The 24869-nt window shown below is 39.7% G+C and overlaps 2 protein-coding genes and 1 long non-coding RNA gene across 6 annotated transcripts in view; 2 read left to right on the forward strand and 1 right to left on the reverse strand.

Annotated features, from left to right (window-relative positions):
* Samuel (SAM-motif ubiquitously expressed punctatedly localized protein) overlaps positions 1 to 19476 on the reverse strand; it is a 71387-nt gene extending 51911 nt beyond the window's left edge. For 2 of the 4 annotated variants that reach the window (XM_032438065.2, XM_070208773.1), the window contains exons 1-2: positions 19031 to 19476; positions 2936 to 3116 (exon numbers count right to left, since the gene is read on the reverse strand). In XM_032438065.2, the coding sequence (XP_032293956.1) occupies positions 2936 to 2958 (23 nt within the window). In that variant the 5' untranslated portion in view covers positions 2959 to 3116; positions 19031 to 19476. Of the gene's footprint in view, positions 1 to 2935; positions 3117 to 4807; positions 5061 to 19030 lie in introns of those variants that run through there. The other 2 variants (XM_032438062.2, XM_032438063.2) reach the window with 2 other exon arrangements.
* LOC138911171 (uncharacterized) lies at positions 641 to 2874 on the forward strand. The gene is made up of 3 exons (XR_011416545.1): positions 641 to 751; positions 1750 to 1828; positions 2780 to 2874. It is a non-coding gene; the product is annotated as an uncharacterized lncRNA (long non-coding RNA).
* A 2643-nt stretch (positions 19477 to 22119) lies between the features above and the next one.
* LOC6627812 (uncharacterized) lies at positions 22120 to 22680 on the forward strand. Its single transcript, XM_002051738.2, has one exon. It carries the CDS (start codon positions 22154 to 22156, stop codon positions 22541 to 22543), a length of 390 nt encoding a protein of 129 aa, XP_002051774.1. The 5' UTR covers positions 22120 to 22153; the 3' UTR covers positions 22544 to 22680.
* Positions 22681 to 24869: the final 2189 nt, after the last annotated feature.

Raw genomic sequence — 24869 nt, forward strand, 5'->3', positions numbered from 1 at the left:
GCTGCTGCTGCCGAGTGCAAAGTTGAGCAGACATAATGAACGCGCGAGGACGCGTAAGGTGAAGGAGACGGCAACAACAACAACGGCAGCGGCTGCGGCTGCGCAGTCGTCGCTGCTCGTCATCGAAAACTGCACGCCATCGGCATATAAAAACCAAAACCAACAACAACAACAACAACAGCGCAACTCAACATTGCGCTTTTAATGCTCTTGCTAAAGAGAGAGCATTTGCACTTGAGCTTAAGGCTTGCGTCGATTCTTTGAATGCCTGAACAGAGAGGCAACTTGCGCTGAAGGCGCAGAAACTAATTAAACAGATTAGGTACTGAACCAATATTCGGTTAATAGCTTAAAGAGTAAAACGAAAAGCTGATATAATTTAAGTAACTTGAGCTCCTTTTTAAGCATTAAAGTTTAAACCTATATCAAGAAATATATGCGCATATATATCAATTACGTTTAACGTGCGACTCTGTTAATGTCAATATTTAAACAGGTAAACATAAAATTGACTTTGATTTTGTATTAAGCAAGTGCATTGCGTATTCGTCATATGTGATTATTTTTTTTTTTTTCTGCTTTGCTTTGCTTTGCTTGCCTGACTGCAACTGCGACTGGCGTTCTCGCAGTTCTCAGTTCTCAGCTCTCGAGTCTCAGTGCCAGACAAGTCAACATTCCATGGCCATTTGCAGGGCATAAGTTCGCGTCAAAGGTTTCGAGACGGGCAGAAAAAAAATACAAAAATAAAAAGGTAAATAAAATAAAATAAGAAATACAGAGTGCCAAAGAGTGAAGCGCAACAAGAGACAAAGGTTATAAATGCAGCGCTGCTCATATTGATAAGTTGTTGTTGTTGTTGCTGTTGTTGCTGTTGTTGTTGTTGTTGCTGTTGTTGTTGTTCTTGTATTAGCCTCGCGAGGGGGCCAGGCGCAGAGACTTGAAAGCGTTTCGCTTCTGTTGCGTCTTCTTCTTCTTCCCTTGTTGTTGTTGTTGCTGTGCACCTTCTGTTCCTGCCCGAAACGTTGCGCCGACTCGTTTTGCATTTTAATTTTATTTCTGTTTTTTTTTTTTTTTATTTAACGTTCATCATGATCATGTTCATGATCATTGCACGCTTGTTTATTTTTTTTTTATATTTTTTTTATATACTTTATTTTTGATTATTTTAATTTTAAAGCCGCGCAACGTTTTATTTCCCGCCCGCCTCTACAAACAAGCGCGTGCATGTGTGTGTGTGTGTGTGTGTGTGTGTTGCCTTATTTGAGGAGCCGGTCAAAGTCAACTCGAGTCCCAAGTCTCATTGAAATTTGTGGCTTTTTCGGGGCGTCTCTTTCTCTCTGCGTGCGTTTGTGTGCGTGTGTGTGTGCGTGAGGTGCTTTGTTTTTAATAAAAATTTGCATGCTGAATGCTTAATTTGCCCGCACTTCAACTGGGGAGTGGCAGCCACATTTTTTTTGTCTTTCTTTTCTTCTGCTTATTTTTGGTCAAAAGGTTGTGCAAATACATTGGAAGCTGCGCAGCTGCACAAGTATTGGTGAGCTTTTGAAAGCTCTATGGCTATGCATAGGCAAGTACATGCAGCACGAGCATGCATGCGAGCTGTCTGTGTGAAAGCTTTGACGATTTCACAGTGCCGACACACACACACGCACACATATTTATTTAAACGTTCATTTGGTTATATAAATTTGAATTCCAGACGTGCTTTGGCAATATTTTGTTTAGCTAATTTTGCCTTTTACTTTTCAGTTGCATATCATGAGTTAGATTCTCGTTTGGAGCACGCGATTGGCATCAGATCAAAAAGCCACAGACAGAAAAGTCAAAGGTGAGCCGGATGATATCATCGACGTCATGATTCTAAATAATTATCATAATTATAAGAAGCTGCAGTTGTCGCAGCTTTAAATCGAGCTAATATATATTTATAAATAGCTGTAAAGCTCAGTACACAAAGCTTTTACCAGAGTTCGGGTCAGGGAAGGGTCTTTGCCTATTTTTACAGTGGCCACAAAAAGTCAGCTAACTGACCAACAATTTGAGAAACGGTGGCACAAGCTGTGGAGCGGCAAGGCTGAGGAGGGGTAGGAAGGGAGCACCGACAAAGCAACACAAACAACAAACAAACAAAAACCGAATGAGAAATAAATACAAAAACAGAGGAAACACACAAAACGGGGGGGGAAAAAAAAAAACAAAAGCGTAAAGCGATAGTTGAACTTTCAACACCTAGTTTTATGCTTGATACCCTGTACGAATGCACTAAATGGGGTATCCAGTTCTAGGCACTTTCACAGGCTATCCTTAGATATATATTAAAAGAAGAACCGCATCCCCTTACAACTATCTAAACTATTGAAATTTGGTACCTTTTGCTTTCAAGCATGATATATGTCGAAATCGATCAGATGCATTTATATAGCTGAGGAACAATCAGTCGAAATCTAGTTTCATAGAGGCAACTTTTCAACCAAACGAAAACTTTCCAGAAAAGAAAATCTTTTTGTGCAATTTATAATATATATTTGTTTCCTAGAGCAAAAGGATTTCTTTTCACTTTCATTTCGAATGAGGTTTAATATGTGAAACCAGGGAAAATACATAATAACTTTGGGATCTTGTGAATAATACGATTCTTTCTTTGTTTTTAATTAAGGTATAGCCGTTTTTTAGCTTTCAAGGTAAAGACGCAAAACCTGTGCTCAGGCATAATTTTATTATAGGGTATTCAGTCTTCGACACCGTACCGACAACATTTGTTTTGTTTTTTTCTTTTCAGTTGGGGTCTGGGGTCTGGTCTCGGTCTAGCTCGATGCATTGTTGTTGTCTTTGGAAGCAGTTAAATAAAACGCGATAAACGCTGCTAAGACCAACAGAGGGGCGGCAGGGGGTGGGCCAGGGGGCGGGGTTAAGGGGTGGGGCATGTCTCACTTACCGGAATAACACCAGGCTGGCCATACTACTGTTGTCTCGGTATCAATTTCCTTCATTATGGTGGGCTCAACATATTGTCAAAACCGCACCGCACCGATTCGATTTGTCGCCGCCGCGCGCTCTCCTTCTCTCTCTCTCTCGCTCTCTCTCTCTCTTTGGCTCGCTCCGCCTGCTGGTGCAGCCTGCCGGGTCCGGAAATAAACAAAGAAAACGAAAAGTGCAGAGAAGAAAATATAGGAAAAGCGTTAGCAAGAGTTGGCTTTAACTGCAGATTAAATTATTAAGTTATTTGAATAAAGTTTTCTTTGCTTCATTTTGCAGTTATCATTGCGGCATTTCGTCTCCCCCTGCCCCTCGCCCGGCGACACACCGCTCATTTGTTTTGTTTCTTGGCCAATTTTTCAATTATGCCGTGCCAACAGGTTGTTGGCCATTTTCATGTCGCTGCTTCTTCTTCCCCCTGTCGTCACTTAATCTTAAGTTGTCTGTGTTAATGTCTTAATGTATTTAGTATTTAGCTTGGCTCTTAAATATGCAACTGCCTCGCCAGACATTCAGCTGGGTGTTTCTTTAATTAATTCACCTGTTGTCAAATGTGCAAATGTCTTTTTTCTAATACCCTGTACTTGCAGAAATGTGCAAGTGTACAGACTGAACTAGTCAGAAAGTCTTACGTATCCTAATTTAAAATTTTCAAAATTTAATTATATATATTCTCGTAAATCTTGACCTGACCTCAAACGCGGTATGTGCACTTAATAGAACCAAAGGAAGTCTAAGACTTAGTATCTGACTTAATTAGGACCTTAAATCGAAGAAAAGAAACTTAAAATATGAATATCTAATTTGAATAAAGTTTATTTTAATTGTATTTAGAATCATTTACAGAACGTATACCTAAAAAACCCCATGAATCGCCAATAAGGTGTAAGTGTACGATATTTCGGAGCTAGTTTAGGAATCGAAGAATACAAAAATTCGAGGGACTAGGCAGAAAGCAGGTTCGTCTATTTTTGAGAAGCAAATCAATAAAAGTACTAAATTTCTGGCTTAATAGGGGCATAAAATTTAAGAAATGAACAAGTTTTTCTCAAGTGTATTCCGATTTTTCGGACTTAGTTTTCGAATTGATTAAAACTCACTCTTAAACTTAAGAAACAAAATTTGTTGTCGTAGCATGACATGAATTCAGTAATAAAGTGCATTTCAAATTTTCGGAGTGAGTTTCGGAATCAATGAAGAAATTGTCTTTAGAAACCCATGAAAATTAAAGTTTGTTAATCCATAGAAAATAATTTGTTGAAAGCGAAAAATATACCAGATATTATTAAAGCACATCTGATTTTAAGCTTTAAAATAGATATTGAAAAAAAGATTTACTTTTGATGAAAGGGAAACAACCTACTAAGTCAAGTTCAGATTATTGATCTCTAATCATTTTTCTTCTTTTGTAATATAACTTATTCGTAGCACAACAGTAATTCATATTTTACAGGGTATGCACTCGGTCGCCTGCACCCACGCTTAGTCACAGTTCCTCTTTGTCAAATGTTTTATGTGCTTTGTTTGAAAAATTAAAAGTTCTTAAATGCCGTCAAATTGCGTTTAACACACATATTCGTTATGCTTGACAAAAAGTTCATAATAAAATAATAACACAACAAATTTTGCTGCACGTAATAATTCGCAACCGGTTTAAGCGTTGCAGCTGGGCTTCCATTCGAAGTATTTTGCAGGGTATTTCAGCTGTCGCTGTCAACTGTCGAGAGTCTTGGAAAGAATCAAATAAATAACCAAAGTGTAGCCAAAAAAAAAAAAACACAAAGTTTAAGGTCGCGAGCTATTTGAACAGCTTTTTGCATTTGAAATTTACCTTTTTTTAACGAAATTTTATTTTGCCGTATTCTTTTTTTTTTTATTATTGTTTTATGTCGATTGTTTCACGTTGATTACCGCCAACGACTTTTATTGTTGTTGCTGTTAATAATATTATTATTATTGTTGTTGTTGTTGTTGTTGTTGTTGTTGTTGCTGTCAATTTGTCAAACCAATTGACAAAAGTGGCCGCAAGCACGGACAACAGCAAAAAAAAATCAGACAAACGACTTTTACAAATTATTTTTAATTTTTTACTTTTTTTAAATTTCTTATGTTTTATTTGTATTAACTTTTTTCGTTTTTGCTTTTTTTTTAATGGAATTTTTCAATATTTAATTTTTCACTTTATTATTATTTTATTTTATTTACTTTATTAATTTTATTAATTTTATATTTATATTAAATGTGAGTTGATGTATGAACCTGTTATTTGGGCCCTATTCAAACGAAACTTTTAACTAGTTCAAAAATTATTTTGTATTTTTTTTATTATTACTTTTTTACTCATATTTGTTGTTGTTGTTTTTTGTGATTTTTCTGCCGCAGCTTGCACTTTTTTTGTGTAAATGTTTGCTTTCGGTTTTGCTTTTATTGTTATCGCATTTCCGCGCGCCGTGAATGTATTTTTGGATATAAACATTTATTTGATTCTTTGTACTTTTATATTTGCTTATTTCTTTTTTAATTTATTTTTATTTTTTGTTTCAATATATTTTAATGAACAACACACGCGTTGACTTTCATTTGTGTGCTTCAAATTTGATTCTTGTTTCGTTTTGGGCAACATTTAAAAATTTGACGCTTTGACCTTTAAGCCAGAATGCTTTTTGATTCTTATGAGCATTCCAATTGGCATTCACTTTTCGGCTAATTTGCATTTCACATTTGCACTTTTCGAGCAGCTAATTGCGTTCGCTCAGATACTGTATCTTAATCTCTAAGATACATTTGTTGCATGAAGCTCTGTTCTTGTTGCTGTTGCTGTTGTTGTTGTCGCTGGTGTCACGTGCTGCCGGCGCTGACATTTGACAGCGGATTTGCTAGCGCTCGCATTTGTATCTTTTGGTTATGCGTATTTCGGGGGGGGTGGCGGCACACGTGAGTTTGTTGCACAAAACACAATTGTTGCATATGCCGCTTCTTCTGGCCGTTTTGTGTGGCCTCTATATAACAGCTTAATCCTTTGAGCTTTTCAGCTGTTTGACGCACGTTGCACGCGTGTTTATTTTGTTTTGTTTTGTTTCTTTTTTCTGAGTTAGCAATTTATGGCTCGCTTTTTATCAGCACTCGAGTTGTTGTTGTTGTTGGTTGCGCGCCGAAAAAAAAGCAAACTGCGATCGTTTTGTTTTTTTTTTTTTGTGTGCTTTGCAGCGAGCGCAATTCGCACGACTCGCAGCGCAAACGGGAACGTACTGAGCAGCAAAGCGTCGCCGCAGCGGCTCCACATTGGAGCCGCCGCTCAACACGTGCACACACACACACACACAGAGCGAGCGAGAGAGAGAGAAAGAGCGCCGCGCCGCAAAGAGCGCGCGCCTTAAGCTTTATCAGTTGACGCGCTCTCTTTTGCTCTCTCTCTCGCTCGCTCGCTCGCTCTCTCGCGCCGAGTGCAGTGTGCAGCGTGTGTGTGTGTGTGCGCAGCTGAAAAAGGGTTCAATGAAGGTCAGCTGGTTCAGAGTTCAGCGCAGGCGACAGACCAACAAAAAAAAAGAGTGAAACGAAAAAAAAAAGCTGCACTTAAACTCACATGCAAATGCAGCTGGTGTGTAAGTGTGTGCGTGTGTCTGTGTGCGTAACTGTGACTGTGTGTGTGTGTATCGCTTGTCCATTTGATACTTTGGCCTCGTCTGTCATTTGTTGTTGTTGTTGTTGTTGTGTTCCATTGCACTTTTCCTATTTGCCCAGTTGTTGTTCGCCCGAACAGTGGGCAAAATATAGCAAAAACATATGCATATTAATTGCACTGAACGGCGTTCTAATGAAAAAACCTGGCCTGGTATCATCTACATGCATGTACACATACATACACATATACGCAATTCAATGTAAATCGATATCATTTGATATCACGACGACCTGAACAACCTTTAGAAATGAAAATGAAAAAAAATAATAATAATAAAAAAGCACGTCAAAAGACGCAGCAGCAATATATTTCTGTGCATATATGTATATATTGGCCCAAGATACACAGCCACAGCTACACAGATACAGCTGCAGATACAGATACAGATACTCTGATACAGATACAGATGCGCCGCACACTTAACCCAAACGAGACCAAAAGCGAACAGGCGGCCATCGCGACCGACCAAACGACCGAGCGACCTGAAATATTTTTAGAACTGCGACCGCGACGGCGACGCGTCGCAACGGCGTGCATATATTGTAGCCCCAGGTCCCCAGCCCGCCTACCCGCCCCGCACCGCACCGCACCGCAGCAACCCTGCCTGCCCAGCAGCTGAGGCAGCTTTATTTTTTTGTAAGTGTCAAGCTGCTAGCCCCGCCCCCGCCCCCCCCCCCCCCCCCCCCCCCCCCACACACACGCTGCCCTAAGGTTGCGGCGGGACGACATTTGCCCGGGCGCTGCCAAGGCAAGTGGCAGAGCGAGTGAGCGAGAGGAAGGCAGAGAGGGCGAACGAGCGAGAGAGAGAGGGAGAGAGACAGGGAGCGAGCGCGAGTGAGGTCAGAAGGTCTGTGATCTTTTCAGCGAGCGCTGCAAGAACAAAGCGCAACAAATGCGACTAAAAGGCAAATAAAAGCGACACATGCCACATGCAAAAATAAACAACAGCAACAACAACAACAACAAGAGCAAAATATTCTTATAAGAAACTGCTCAGCTGCGGCTCAGGTGTTGTTCCCAAAAGCGAATTCGCCCATGTTAAATGAACTGTACGTAAATATGAGAAATTGGGCAACTTTTCATAGAGTAAGAAATGTCTTCATAAAATGAAAAATAATTATTTATAATGCTAAATATGTATACATTTTTAATGTTATATAAATTATTTTTTGTTCAATAAAAAGATGTTTTACTAAGGGTCATATATTTCTTTTCATTTGAAATTGTAAGATATATTTCCTTAATTTGAGGCCTTAAATTATGATCCATTTCCTGTAACTAGTTCCGCATGGAACTACGGAACCAGTTCAAAAAGTGACTACGTAACTAGCTCAAAAAGTAACTAACTAACTATGCAAATAACTCTCGTAGTTCCATTTTGCGAAGGTTTAAGCCTCGAATCAACACATTGAAACACTTTGGGAACACTTGGAATTGAAATGGAACATGACAAAGGAAATGGATTTTGTTGTTGGGCGATTTGATTTACGTTTTCGGAATGCGTCAAGAAAGATTTTTTTTTTTTTTTTGATACATTTGTGATTTTGAATGTTTTGGCACAACTTTGGTTCGACACATTTAAGCACTCGGGTGTGTGTTGGTGTGTGTGTGTGTGTTGGCCAGGCAAAGCCAAAAAGTCAAATGACAAGACGAAAAAAATAAATAAATAAACAGCAGAGGGTAAATACGCAGATATAGAAGATGCATATGAATACATATATAAAAATATGTATACACTTATTTCTATATAGCGCGCTCTGCTCTGAACGACATTCACGCAGCACATCAATGAATCAAAAATACAAGTCAAGTCAAGAAGAAGAAGAAGAGAAAGAAGAGAAGCAGCAGAGGTAGGGCAGGGCAGGGCAGAGACAAGAAGGTGAGAGGGCGCATCTCTTGAAGTTGACAACGCGTTCGTTGGAGAAGAATTGCTGATGAGGGGCAACAAAAGGTGTCCATGTGTGTGTGTGTGTGTGTGTGTGTGTGTGTGTGGGACGAACTTCAGTGTTGCAAAAAGGCAAAAAAAAACAAAAAAAACAAGACAAGAAAAATGAATATCAGCAAGAAAAAAAAGCAGAACAACAAGCAACACGCGTTGCCGCTTTTTCATCTTTTTTTTTTCTTAATTTTTTTTAGTTTTTTTTTTTTGTTGCAGTTCGACGGGCCGCACAATTGACTCGTTTGCCAACACGCGTCAAAATGTTGCAACAACCGAAAAGCTGCCACAGCGCATGGCACATATGGACACACACACTTACACACACACGCACACACACACATATACGCCTACATTCACGTATTTCTGCTGTCGACCCAAAACTTTTTCGGCATCGCTTTATCAATGGCAGATCTACAGATTGGGAATATGCTAATGAGAATGAGAACAAAAAAGTCAAATTATTATCATTACTTAAAAAGTGCATCGCTTAAGCATCAGGCGCTGTTAAGTCATATTTCTTTTATGATCCATAACCGAAAAGTTGGCACATTCGAAGTTTGAGTTAAGGAGTTGAATCCGTGCAAGAACTTCAGAATGTATACTATATGCATATACTTTTTGTATATCCATTTTAAATTATGATTGAGTCAATGAGAAGGCCTTGTTAGAGTATTAATATATTAACTAGCAGACACACAGATACTCTTTAACATTTAGTTAAATATTAATTTGAATAGAAATTGAATCTTGCTCAAATTGTATGGGGTGCCATTAGCTAAAGAGACGTAGCATCTTAGGTTCCGCAGGTTCTTAAAAAAAATTAAAAAGACATTATTTTTATATTTTTCTATGCAAGAACGAAAGAAGAAAGCAAATACTTTTTATCGATCATTTCCAATAATAAGTAAATCATCTTTAAAAATGTCTTCATAAATTATCTTATCTTCATTCTTATCTTATCTCATCATTAAACATTATATTAATAAATTGTAATATAGAAATCATCTTTAAAAATGAACTTTAGAAAGCAATTCGAAATATCTGATTATTAAGTTTGATTATAATTTCTGATCAGACAGCGAAATATTTCTTAGCTCTTTCATCCTATTCCTTGGGGCACAATTTAAATTCGCATTCAGAAAAGTGTTTAAAATCGAGCTAAAAATAAATATGGCGAATTTATAGATTTATATTTCTTATATAAGATTTTGATTAATACCTGGGCATATCCTAAGAACAAGCTTTAGAAATCTATAAACAAGGTTTTTTTAACGTCAACTTTGAATGTAAATATTGTTTTAAGCTTTTCTAAAGATGTTCTTAAATTTCCGTTAATTGCAGAAAAATATCACAATTTATATTTTTCATATTTCTCAACACAATTAAATTAAGATAAATTCGCAAATTGAACGACTTGTGGCAAGCATTTGTGATGCCTCGCGTTGACCTGCATTTTGTGGCACAGACGCACGCAGGTGTCACTCGGCGCTGAGTACAGTTGCCACACGACCTGACCCCGGCTGGACAGCCGGGCCCCGAGTTCGAGCCAAATGCACAGCGCAGATCTTTGGCGCTGTCGCTGCCCGCTTTTTGGCCCATGTCCCAGAGGCGGGCCTCAAGCATAACTGGTGCAAAGTCTGAAACACGCGCTGCCCACACGCCCGACTCGGCTCTGGCTCTGGCTCTGGCCTGGTAACTGGTACCTGGCACCGCGGCTGCCCCTACCTGATCTACAGTCTGTGGCCGTGTCTATGACAGAGTTGAGTTGTAGTTAGTTGGCATCGCAGGCCAAAGAAAACAAAAACATAGCAACAACAAAAAGTGGGCAGCGGTAAGAAAAAAAACGAAACTTTCGCAACAGCAACAACAACAACAACAACACACACAAAGATCCTAGACAGAGGTTTCAGGGGCCAGCGTGTGCCGACTACACTGCGAAAAACTTTAGCATCAGAACTGTTAAACAATACAAATACTAGCTAGAACAAAATATATTTTAATTATAAATAATTATCTTAAGTTCAATTCAAGTGAAGTTCTAAACCAATTTAATCTTTTTTTTGAACAACTTTTTTAATAACTTTCTGAATCGGAAAACTTAAGATTAGCAAATCTATAATACTTTATTTAAAAGATATTTTTGTCTCTTTGCTGGAAAATGAGTAAATAAAGCCATAAATTTCGATCAAATTTCAAGTGCAATATCAAACTCTGAGGAAGCTCTTTATAGGTTCTTATTAGCGAGCGATTACTGTAGACAAGTGCTTGTTTTCTTTCAGTGTAGTTCACATATGTAAGGTGCTGCATATATTCAGATCGGTTCAGTTTTCAGTTGAACCAAATGAAGTGAACTCAACGCTGTTTGTCGCTGTCATTTTGGGTGCTGCGCGTATGTGTGTGTGTGTGTGTGTGTGCGGTGTGTGTGTGCGATGTGTGTGTGTGCGGTGTGCTGTGTGTATGTGTGTGTGTGAGGGCAAACGGGCGTTCGCTTGAGGTCTGGCATCGGTCGCCTCGATGTCGATCGGTTGGCTGTTCCATCCGTCTGTCCGCCCGTCGGTCGCATGGCATTAGCATTTTTCAGTGTTGTTTTATTTTTAGATGCGCGCAAAAAACACACACACACACACAAGCGTATCTCTCTCTCTCTCTGTGTGTGTGTGTGTGTGTGGATGTCTGCGCCAACGCTTCGATGCTTGGAGGTGACTGTCAGACTGACTGACTGTCAGACGAACGCACTGACGGCACTTTTTGCTTTTTGACAAACGTCTCTGACAGCGCCCAACGACAGTTTGCACCACATTCACATTCACATTCACTCACACTCACACTCACATTCGCACTCACACTCACGCTCACACATTCACACTGGCATTCACATAATATTCGTTTTTGGCATTTTGGGTTCAGCTGCTTTGATCCTTTGCAGTTGAGTTCAACTGTTGATCGCCAGTTCAGAGCCAGTTCTTGTGGTGTCTTTTTATGTTCCATTTGGCATTTCTTATAATTCTCGGCCCCGCTTTATTTATTTATTGTTCTTTATAAAGTGTGCTCTATGCTATCGTATATCATTCTTTTAAGTAATATTATTATTATCATGCACAAAGGTCTCTCTCGCCATTATACAATATCAGTTCTGCGAGTTCAGCTTTATTCCGCCCGATCGTATTGCATTCGCATTAAATTGAAGTTCACAATATTATTCACAATTTGCAGCTTGTTTCCAGCTTAGATCACGCCAAGCTCATATAAAAAATACAAAATTTAAATGTTGTGCATTGGGAAAATTACTTTGAAGAACGTCTTTAAATTATCACAAATTATCATCGTAGATCATTCGGAATAAATTATAAGATCTGTGTAGATGTTCACATTGTGAATGCTTCCCCTTCCCTTCCCTTTTATTGTTACCCAACTGATCTTCCAGCTGATCATCAAATAATTTGACCTTCTAGTTCAGAGTTGAACTTGGGCTTGATCAGATAAATCATTTTGGATCACAGAATATCTCGCACAGCTCAGATCCACAGATCTTTCAGCTGATCTTCAAACTGATCCCCCAATGGATCAACATACTAATAAGCCAGATCTTTACCCACGACATTATTTGCAGACAAAGTTTTAATTCCCACAAATTCAACTGATCTATAAGCAGACAGTTCTTTCAGCCAATCTACTAGCTGATCCTCAGTAGGAAACTGTTGATCTTCACCAACTTAACTATTTGCAGACAAGCTTTTTGCCACAATCGTTTTACTGATCAAACAGTTCTGTTCACCGATCTAACAACCGATCCTCAGTAGGTGTCTAATTAATGAGGTGCTCATACCTTAAACTGATCTTCAATCGGATCTTTTAACTGATCTTTACTCAGCTCCTCCAACCGATCGACCAGCTGATTCTCACATGCAATTGTTTGCTCATAATTTTAGCACAGAGTTGAGGGTTGTTGTAATTATATATATATATATATATTTTCTATCTAGATCTTGATCTGCAACCAGCTTAAACTGATCGCAGCTGTGTGTTGTATCAAAGTTCACATTTTGAAAATTTGCAAAAAATAAAAAAAGAGAAGAGAAAAAAATAAACACATTCTCGCGCCGCGGTTTAATTAAAGTTCAGCAGCACCTCGGCCCACCTCAACCCACTCGACAATATCACGACATTTGCAATCATTAACAGGCCCAACTGAACCAAGCTGAACTCGGGCAAGATCAGTTGAGTCAAGTTGAAGTGAACTCAGCTAAGTGTTTAGTGTGGGCGCCAGTTGAACTGCCAACTGGCAACTCGTAACTGCCAACTGGCAACTCGCAACTGGCAACTGGAACTGAATTTGAACAATCATCAACAACTGAACGACTAAGGCGAAATAGTTTTCGTGTTTGAGAAATCACCGACAAAGTGGGATGCTTTATGGATTTATGATTTCAGGCAAGCAGCGGCACAATTCAAACGAAACCAAAACAAATCAACGACTCTACACTGTGCAAAATTTTAAATAATATTATTGCATGTAAAAATTAAAGTTATATTTCAAATGAAAGTCTATTCTTTAAATTCCAAAACACTTTTCAATTAGCTTTTACAATAGAAGATAATTTTACAAGTGGAAGCCTTTGCAAATCTTCTGCTGTATTTCAATTAGTTAAAGCTTCAACTTGTTGAGAATTATAAGAAGGTATTAGTTAAGGCTTAAGCGTGTTGAGAATTATTTTGTATATGTGTCGCAAACTTATTGACTTATTGAGTATTACAGAAACTTATTGTAATTGTCGCAATTCCATTTTGTACATTTTGTAAAATTTTAAATTCTCTTTTTTTTTATAGTGTATTGGCAAAAATGTAAACGCTGCGGTCAGCGCCAATGTTTAACCCCCAAACCGAACCTGAGTCAATAACAAAAATAACAACGGTTCGCATAACCGAACGATCTTTGATCTGCAGTTCGAGAAAAAAAAAAAAACAAAAATAAAATAAATATGAAAATAAAAAGAGAGGGAGGAGAAGAGATAAAAAACTGTCAACGGATCAAATTTATAAGAGCATGACAAATGCAAGATCAACGCAACGGCATGAAATAAAACGAAGCGAACGAGCGAATCTTCCGATCGCAGCCCAATTATGAAGGGGGCTGATCATGAAAAAAGAAAAAAGACCGTGATTTCCTATTGTCGAAGAAAAAAGAGGCTGACAAAAAGAGTGGACTGTGTGGCAAGTGGCAAGTGGCAAGTGGCAGTGCGAAGTGCGAGTACATAAAGCATCATCTTTGGGTTTCAGTTACAGTTTCTTCGCTTCTTCTTCTTTCATTTTTGTCAGGGGCGTAGGATCGCGGCGATCGCTCGGCTCGGTTCATGTGACAAAAATGTCGCAGTCAGCGGAAAGAAGTAGAAAAAAAAAAAAAAACAAAATAAAGAAAAACAAAAAGATCGCGATATTCATCTCTCATCTCGCGATCTTCACAAACTGCCACAACAAACCAACTGCCGCACACCCTCTCCCCTTTTTATACCCTTTTTTATACCCCTGCAGAGGGTATCACAATTTTGTCATGACAAGTGTAACGCATAGAAGAAGGCATCTTCGAACTCGTAAAATATATATACTCTAGATCAGCATGAACATCCGATTTGTTGTTGAATCTTATAGAACAAAATATTCTGTTTTAACAGATATTTTCAAAAGTATTTCAACAGTGAAATTCCCAGATAACTGCCAGAAGGCAGGGTATTATATCTTCGGCTCTCGTTTTTTTTTTTCCTTCTCTTTTCTTTTTTTGGGGTAAACGGGTTATGATGAAGTTCTGTGTATATTCGTTTGTCTTCGTCAAATATTTGCTTTAGAGTCGCGCTAATGACATGAAGCGGCAAAATATGAAGCACTCTTCTTCTCCCGCCGATTGACTCCCCCCACCTCCCTCCTTCGCCGCCATCCTCCTCCTAACGGACGAGGGCTCACTGTAGAGGGCGCACAGTGCAGGAAATTGTTTGAATTTGTTATGATTAGCATTTATTTTGATTACCCTTTGCGGTTGGGTATTATGATATCGATATATATATATTCTAGATGCGACTTTATGGAGATCTGAATGTGAACTATTGTGAACTATGTAATATCTGAGAACTATGTGAACCATTGTGAACTGCAAACTCCGTGAAACTATATGTATGAAGTGTGCCTTGGCTTATTTTAATAAGCCTTCTATAAAAAATATTTATGGAAATTGGTTATAGAAAAATTAGATTAAATGAAGTTCAAGTATTTTCCTGCCTAAATATTAGATATCATAAAATAGCTGCTGCTTTTAAAGGGTATTTGAGAGTCGGCAAACGGCAGGCACAATTTGTTTTTATTGTTTTATGATGCGATTTCAGCAAAAAGGGGCGACTAAGGCAGACTAAGACAGAGGGAGGGAGAAAGAGGAACAGAGCTATAGAGGGTTGCAGTCTGACTTCTTTGGGGTCCGACTCTGAACTTATCAAGTGACAGCGACGTGAGGACATGTGAGGTAAGCATTATTCTAATGTATATATACATACAAACATATAAATACACGATATCACAAATATTCTACGATATGATGTTATGCGATATCTTCATAAGGCGACACTTTTAATGCTGAGCATTTCGGAAAACAACTCAAAGCTGTGCTTCGCTTTGTTCTTGTTGTTGTTCATTCAATAAACTGGCAAATTCCATTGACAAAGCAGCGTTAAAAAACAAAAAAAAATAGCGGAAGTTAAGCCGAATGGGGCGGGGCGGGGCCAAGATGGGATTTGCCCAAAGGTCAAAAATTAATATGAGCCGAAATTTCGCACCATTTGTAGACTTTTGGCTTGTTTTTGGCGGTATTTACGATGCTGACCTACCAAAAAAAAAATATAACATAAAAACCAAGCAACGCCCGTTCAATAAACACGCAAATTCGATGCGCTAACTAAACAACAAAATTAAAATAAAAACCAAAAACAAAATAGAAAAACAACAAAATAGTTGTCTAACCTGTCACAGCCAATGGACAAATATTAAATATTTGGATTACGATCAGACAATGGACAAATCAACGAACACATTGACAATGACGAGCGACATGAGCGCTGCACTGAGAGAAAACTTGAGTTAACAACTCGTTCAAATGGAATTATAACTATTTTGTCTTTCATTTCAATCGAATATTAAATTAATATTAATAGAATACTGTTCCCTATTGGACAGAAATAATGAATATCCTTGTTGGAAAACGGAGTTAACGCATGGGTCATATAATAATAATAATAATAATAATAATAATAATAATAATAATAATAATAATAATAATAATAATAATAATAATAATAAAAATAATAAAAATAATAAAAGTGGATTAAACTTAGAAATAAATAATCCTAGAAATGAATTTGACCCAGAATTTTCACCCCGACAATAAGTTTCAGGCCGATCGACTGGTAAGCAAAAAAGTTTCATACAAACGTTTTTCCACGTTTTTTCCACACTTGCGGGTGGAATTACGCAAAAGTTCGTCCCTCACAAAAGGCAACTATTGTGCAAATTTCAGCTTGCTTCAATCACCAATCAGTCAGTCAATCAGTCAGTCAACCAGTCAATCCATCAGCCATTCAGTCTGACAGTTCTTCAGTCAGTCAATCAATCAAGCTCAAGTTTTTATTATTTTTCAACTTCAACAAAGTTATAAAAAGTTATTTATAAAAACAATTCAGTCAAGAGTCAAGTTGCAACAAATACAATCTGAAAACAAGTCAAGAGTAACATTGACGTCCAAGTATTTCGCTCAGTGTACAGCTGCATTTACTGGACACTAGATAATCTTGGCCCAACTTGTGCACACGCTTAGCTTTAATTCGAATTCTGAAACCCGTTGACCCGAACTTGTTGATCCACTTAATGTACGGCTAAGCCAAAAAGCGAAACCTCGAGAAGGTTAACATTAGATCGGTTTGTTTGTATTTTTTTTTATTTTTGTCTCTTCATCAAGGCCATGGCTCGTGCCCACACAAAGTTCAAAACGCCGCCCGTCACCTATTAACGAGTATGTTAATCTCAAAGTGGGTCCATTGACGTCACAAATCGATGGGCAGCCCCAGCAGCAGCAGGTTAAAAGGTTCACTCGAAAACTTATCACATGAACAGGTCAAGAGATTGTTAGAAAAAAAAAAAAACAAACTATAAAATTTGAATATGAAACGGTGCAAAATTTTCACTAGAATAAAGTTCGAGGATTTGAAAAATAATATGAGAAAAAAATTAAACTAAATATGTCAAAGAGTCGAATACCTAACTAAAGATTAACATTTATTTATGCGTGCTTTTATGAAGATTGAATACCCTGTAAAACAACTAGAAAGGGTATATTTCAAGTGAAATATTGCAAATCAAAATATTTGAAAGTTAGACCAACAAAATTAAATAACAAATTAACTGTAGCTAATATAAAAAAATAATAAAATTATAATAAAAATGTATTATATAAATTCAAGTTGAAGCACAAAATTATTTAGTGAGGCAACATTTTTATATTTTCGTCACATTTAAGACTTCAGATTAATATTTTAAAGTATCTTGAACACTTTTAAAGGGTATTTTACAGTCCATCAGTTGATTTGAATGCCTAAACAAATATATTATAGGCTGGGGCCTAAAAGTTTTATATATTTAGCCAACTTTTTTTTAGAGTTTATAGGCGAAACGTGTTGATGTGTGCATAATTTAAATGTGATAAACAAATTGTATATAAAATAAACATATTAATTTTTATATATATAAATATTATTATTTCTTTTGTCTACGCTTTTTTTTAGACGTTATTTATGAATGAATATACGACTTGAGCTTAGGCGTCGCGATTTAAAATCTGTGAAGATTGATGGGCCGAAAGTGTTGAAAAATTTGCATGGAATATTTCCATATTGCTTTAAAGAATATTAAAATTAGTTAAAGAAGTGAAAGAAATAAATGGAGCTATATATAGAATAGAAACAAAGGCAAATTTTTAGATAAAATATGAATACATCATTATATTCCAAAAGCTTTTAGGCACTCCTTTTGATTAAAAGCTTCATTCGAAAACTTTATTTTAATATTAATAACTTATAATTCGTAGAAAATCACCTCTTTTTATTGTTGAAAAGCCGGGAATAGCACATTTGCTATCAAACTCTCAAGTTTCTAAAGAGATTCACATTCTTATTGCCAAATCACGACGGAATATGCGCGGAAACGTTAATAAGCTCACTTTTTCGAACTTACAGCGCCTAACGGTTAATATGAAGCTTTCGTCCTGGCACTGTTAAAGTGCCAATTGCGTTGTCAGCGTTTCGTGCACCGCTTGAAAACTGTAAGACAAGTGAAAAATGTTTTGCTAAAGCTAACACACATTACGCACACTTACAGGCACACACAGACACACAGACACACTCACACACTCGCAGACGCACACTTTATGAACAATTTGGGAGGAAGAACAAAACAGTTGCGCATTAGGCGCCCTGAGAACTGATTCACTTGGCCAGAACAAAGCCAGAGCCAAAAGCAAATGCACAAAATAAAACAACAGCAAAACACAAAATAAAAAAAGAATAAAAGTCAGACAAGAAATGTGCAAATAAAATGCAGACAGGTAGCGCACACAACAACAACAACAACAAAGAGAAGAGGGAGAGAAGTGCGCTTATCAGGCAAAGCAAGCGCCGGATATGAGCGCCACTTAAAAACAGTAAAAACAATGCGAAAGCAACAAGTGTGTAAAAGAGTGCGAGAGAGAGAGAGCGGGAGCGAGAGCGAGAGAGGGTGAGTGGCAGTCAAGAGCGGCGGCAGCGATGTTGTTACTGTGCTTTCCGATAGCAGTAACAAAAGCTGCCGTGTCAGGTAGCTGCCGTCGCCGTCGCCGTCGGCGTTGCCGTTTTACACGGGCCAATTAATGAATGCGACAAAATGGCAAATAATAATGTGAAGGGTATGTAAAAGGCGTAAAGGCAAACACGTAACAAAATATGTGCACACACACAAACACGCATACACATACAAAAGAGCACGCAAGCTCTTACGCTTTGACTGCGGGGGAGCGTAACTTAAAGAGAGAGAGAGAGAGAGAGAGAGAGCACGCGCAAGCATTTAATAAATTTTTTTTCTATGTCTATGCGCGTGCTACTTTGTAACAGCGACAACGTCGACGCTGCCGCCGTCGGCGTTAACGCCGGCAGCAAACAATAATAACGCAGACTAATTGCAAACATGCGTTCGAGCAAAAGCTTTGTCACCGCCAACGCTGACGATGGCGCTGGCGACGGCAACGGCGACGCCGACGCTAACGCAGTTCAATCAGAGCGGCGAGCGCAGCAAGTGTTTTACAATTTACAGTTGCTGACAATTGCTGAATCATTTGTTTATTGCCAAATCAAATGTGTGTTTGTATTAATTACCGTTTTAAGCAGACGTCGCCTGCGCTGCCGCTGTTGCCGTTAGTTTTATGTAGCTGCTGCGCTGCTGCTGTCAAACACTTCAATGAAATTTTATGTGGAGCAATTGATAAAGCCGCACTCACACATACATACGAATGTATGCATAAAAATCTACACATATACACTGACACGCACACACACACACACTCTCACTATTTGTACATATAAATTAAGTACAATAATTTCACTGGCACTTGTTGCTGCTGTTGTTGCTTTTGTATAAGTTTCATTGATCGCCGCGTTTTGATTAATTGTTTAAATTACGTTTATTATTATTGTTTGTTTGCTTATTTTTATTTGTTTTGTATTGTTTTCTTTTTTCTTCTCGTATTTGCCTTCGCCACTCGGCATAAGCTGCGCCCCACAACCATTAACGACCCGCACTCGAGAGCGTCGCAAATATAACTGAACGGCTGCTCGCTGCCGATCGCGTCGGCTATGTCTCCAACTCTGCTGTGTGGAGGCCGTGCCGGGTTCGGCTCGTGTGCCCAATGCACTTCGTGGAGCATTCATGTGTGTCCGTGTCCGTGTCTGTGTGTGTGTGTGTGTGTGTGTGTGCGCGCTGAGTATTTTATATGAATGAATATCGTGGCAATGGGCGTAAGAGCGCCGTTTTAAGAGTGCGTGTGTAAAGTGTAAAGAGCAATTGTACATTTTAATGTAGCAGGTTGTTTGCTCTGTGTAACGATCAACTGTTATTATAATTATTAATTATAATGATTATGCGCTTGGGTTGCGCTCGATCTTAAAAGAATTTTGATTTCTTTTCAATTAAGAGTAAATATAGGTGTGTTGTTTGATACACTGAAATTGATTAAATGTAGTTTCAGCCCAAATTGTGGTAAGTTAGGGTTGGGAGATGGATGGGAGAGTTTACGCATAGAACTCTTTGGAGATTTTCGATGTCCATGTGTGTGTGTGAGCTTACATATGTGTTAATGAGTATGCATAGAGATCCTTTCAAATATATAACATAAGTTCTCTTCTAACCACACACAAAAATCTAGACGATAATCTGCTAATTAATTTTCCGTCTCTTACTCTCCAACAAAAAAACGAAAACAATTAATAAACCAAAACGACGTCGTCTGTCGCTGCCGCTGCTAATATAACCGGGGGGGGCAAATGAAAACTGTCAAACAAAACAAACTACACGATACGCCAATGCTGAAAGTGTGCTGTGATTTCTTGTGCTCTTCATTGTTTTCTTTTGACACGCTTTGCTTTGCATGCAATGCAAGTGGAGCTGAAGTACAAGAAGAGGCGTCAATGACGAAGCTGACGCTGCGCGGCTGCTGCGCTGCTGCTGCGGGGCTGCTGTCAGTTAGAGACGACCTTAAGCTAAACACATCAAAAGGAAGCAGCAGCAAAAAGCGACTGAGAGAGAGAGTGAGAGAGGGAGAGCGAGAGATGGCATCGAATATAAATTAACTGCCATGAGCAAAGTAATGGAACAACAACAACAACAACAACAATAGCGACAAAGCAACAATGAAGGTTGCGCAAAAAGGCAGGCAGAAAGCAAAACGGCAAAACTGCAACTGCAAAACGCCGCTGTCGCAGTCGCAGTCGCAGTCGCAGTCGCGGTCAACGTAGCAGTTGCTTGTGGGCGTCGTTGTTGTTGCTGCTGCTGCTGCTGTATAATCTACGCCTGCGATCGGCCAAGTACAAATGGCTGCAGATGCAACGGCAGCAACAGCAACAACAACAACAATTGCTGCCGAGGTCAAACAGCAATCAATAAAGGTCAGCGACTACCGCCACGGCACGCCTGAGTGCCTGCTGCCAATGCCAATGCAGTGTGATGGGCAGGCAGGCAGCCATTTCAGCTAGTCACCCCCCCCCCCCCCCCCCTGACTGTGCCCATTCATGCGGCCCACGATGAAGATGCTTTATGTTGCAAATTGAAAGCTGGACGTCCAATAATCGAGCCGACTGCTGACCAAGCCGAACTGCAGACCGGACAAGACAACGACGCGCTGCTGCTGCTGCTGCGACTGCGACTGCGGCCAGACACGACTGCGCAGCAGCCTAGACGAATTCAGCTTAACCCTACAATGGACAGCAAAAAATAAAGCAAAGAACTTGGCTGCAAAAAAGCTTTTGTGAGCCCTGGAAATTTGTTAAATCTTATGTATATACTATACTTATCTATGTATAAACAATTTTAAGCTTAAAGCTTTCTTCATTTGTAATTATAATAAATTTTTTTTTAAATATATTTTTCCACGCATTTTTCACGTTTTTATTTCATTTCTTTCCCTCTTTTTTTTTTTGCCTGCAACTTGAGTAAATTTCTGTGCATAAATTTAGGCACAAATCCCGCTGGGGGGTTAAGAAGTTAAATGGCGGATGTCGATGTCTGTGGCATTAGGCGTATGTTGCCAAGCGTTATCCAAGCTAGCCCGGGCCCAGTCCCAGTCCCAGGCCGACTCCTCTGTGCCCCCTTGGCGACGCCCCCGCGGCTGCTGTATTGTGGCAAGAAGTAGCCAAGTAGTCAAGTAGCTGACTTGTTGACTGCGACCCCCCCCCCCTCCTTGCCACGCCCGCCTCGCCGCTAAACTAGCCTGCAAGCTGCCTTCGTCGTCGTCGTCGTCGTCGTCGAATGTATCTTTAGCTCTTTGGCATCCACAAGATATTTTTAATGGGACTCGCTTCCTTTGGCTGCTTCATTTTCTTTTTCTACAGATTTTTGTGAATGAAGTTGTTTTCAGACGAGGCGCACCATTATCGCACTGACATGTCTGGGGGATTGGCTGCGTTTCGTGGCCTCCACCTGCAGCCGCGTCCGTGTCACCTGTTGATGGATTTCGTTGTTTGATTAACATGGTAAATGGGCGAAACGCATTTGATATATTGACTGTGGCTGCTCGGGGATTTGCATTTAAGTGACTTTGTCTGGCCGCCTAACTAGCTGCCAGGTAGTTGCAGCTGCCTCCTAATCCCCTAAATGGCATCATTAGAAATCGCTTAACGCCCGCACAGCTCGGCTGTGTCTCAGTCTCTACCTGCCGTTCACGTATATAAGCCCAGGCGACCGACCATTTGGACAGACACTCGCTGCGTCACACTCAACCCGTCAAGATGTCCAGCTTCAGATCCGTTGCTGTGCTGCTGCAGCTGCTGTGCCTCGCCAGCCTTGTGCTCGGCCGACCCAGCGATAGCCCCGCCCTCAACGAGGTGAACTACCAGGAAGCTGCCAACGAGGACTACATGAATAATGATATGATGCAGCAAATCTCGGCCATGCCCTCGCCTGTCGTCGGAGGCGCCTTCTACAAGCAGCGACGCGCCTTCTATAATCCTGGCCAGCTGTGGCGCAGCTCGTTCCTGCGACGCTTCTACCAGATGCCCGGGTCCAACGTCTATCCGGAGCTGGCCATATCGCCCGGCGGCACCAACTACTACAGCAACGAGGTGCTGCCCATGCCCATGTCCACCTACGAGATCATCGAGCCGGAGACCATGTTTTAGCCGCAGTTCAGAGTTCAGAGCTCGAGCTTTGGCCTCTAACACTTAAGTTGTAAAACTATCAGGAATGTGACATAGCTTTAGGTTATCTTTTCTTTTTTTTTTTTATATGAAATATAAATAAAATTCTTAAAATATAATATTCAGCTGGTTTTCTTCTTAGCTTATCTAATCACATTTTCATTAAACGCAAAAGCCGAAAACTGAATACCCTTGAAAACAGAATAATTTGCCTTAAAAGATTCTACTTTTTCACGGATCTTACCTATTTAGCAGCTATATGACATTGTTGTCGTAAAAAAGTATAAATAGCCTTGGACCCAATAATTGGCTTTGTCTAAGCCATATTTGGTAGATGCCAATTTTGGGTTAGGCTCAAATCTCGCCCACTTCTTGAATATGAAAATATTGAGAATTTGCGATATTTTCAGTACAAAGGGCTTTTAGCTTAAGAAATGGAGAAATCAAGCTTTAAATCAGTTTTGATTTGAGTGCAAACAAAACTAACTTTAAGATTCTTTCTAGAGACAAGGCTTTGTTTCGAAGCGTAAACCGAACCAGCGACATTTTATTTTCTGGTTCGCAGCACAAAGATAAAAACTTTAACATTCTTCACGAAGTAAATTTACATATTAGACATTTAAATTTGTTTTTAATGTAATTAGTTTGAGTGAAAGTTAGGTTAGGTTAGAAAGTGAGGTTAGGTTGGAAAGTGAGGTTAGGTTGGCGTGTTGTCTGACCAGGGTCAAAGAAATGCAACTAAACCAGCTGTAAGCCATAATCTACTTGGCGCCTGTTGCCAACACAAGCAAATCCCATAATACCCACTGTCTAAAACCATTTCCAACTTAACACACACACACACACACACACACACGGAGGCGGAGCAAATGCACACGCACATAATTCATTCGGTTTAATCAAAGAGGAAGGCCTTTGCCCACCTACCGCATTATGTTGCAACAACAATCAACACTCAAATCAACAACAATCTGTACAAACTACAACAACATAATCTCAAACTCCCTGCAACGCCAGCAACAACAACAGCAACAACAACAACAGCAGCAGCAGCAAAACAGAAGCCAAAGAGCAGTCGCAAAATGTGTGTACATTGTGTGTGTACACATCCCCAAGGAATTTTCATGCCGCAGGACAAATCCTAAAGCAAGGCAACAGCAACAGGCAGCAACAGCAACATGCAGCAGCAACTTGCAACAGCAGCAACAAGTGTTCCAAATCAAAACGGAAGCCAAGAGCCGGGGGCAGAGGCGGTGGCAGTGGCAGCCAGGAGTTCGGCCTGATTCCACATATGTACATGGGTTTTTGGTACGACATGGCAAAAGCATTTGGAAAATGTAATTTACAACGCGCAACAGCAACATTCGCCGCAGCAGCAACAGCAGCAGCAGCAACTTGGCAACTGGTCAACTTGGAGAACCGTTTCAGCTCACCTGCCAGCGATCTCACACTGTCAGTTTGTTGTGCGCAAAAAGCCATCAAGAGTGTTTGCCCGGCAGCCCAAGTTCTCAGATGATGTTGCTGCCTTGATTTTAATTTTAACCTTTTTGCTGCCGTTGCTGCTGCTGCTGCGACTGTTGCTGCTTCTGTGCAAGAGTTTTTCCTTTTTTAATTTGCTGCTCCGCTTCATAGAGCATTTTTCATTAAATTCCTGAATTAAGGCATTCTTGCGACCCGTACGACTTGTTGTTGCTTCTGTTGCTGCTGTTGCTGCTGCTGCTGCTGTTGTTCATGTTCTGAAATAAGAGCAACATTGCTGGCAATGTCCAGAGCGACGACATGGTGACGACGACCGCGAAGACGACGCCGCCAAAGTCTACAACCACCAACTACTAACAACAACAGGCAACAACAACAACTACCGGTTAGCTGGCAATCGCTGTTGGCCCCGCCTTGACCACCTCAGGTGTCCCGCAGCTGCTGGAATTTCATATTTCCTACTGCTGCTGCTGCTGGTGCCCTTTTGTGGCGACTCGTGGGCAACAACAATCTTTGAACCTGCACCCAAAAAAAAAAAAAGAAAAAATAATAATCGCAGTGTCAAGTTTTCGATTACCAGCAATATTTGATTTGAAAATCGCAGAGAAGGGTGCGGTTAGCTGCAGCGGCAACATTTGTAGAAAGTCGTCGCTGCAGCAGCAACAAAAAAAAAAAAAACACAAAGCAAATGCAAGCCATAATAGGAATGTGATTGGAGCTTGCTGGAGATCGATTAAATAGCTAAGATCGATAACAGGCAAGTAATCAAATTAGTTCCGCTTAGAAAATAAAAATTGCCCTAGTAGTTGCAAAAGTTCGACTGAATTAC

Source organism: Drosophila virilis, chromosome 4 (assembly GCF_030788295.1).
Source record: "Drosophila virilis strain 15010-1051.87 chromosome 4, Dvir_AGI_RSII-ME, whole genome shotgun sequence".
NCBI classification, from domain to species: domain Eukaryota; kingdom Metazoa; phylum Arthropoda; class Insecta; order Diptera; family Drosophilidae; genus Drosophila; species Drosophila virilis.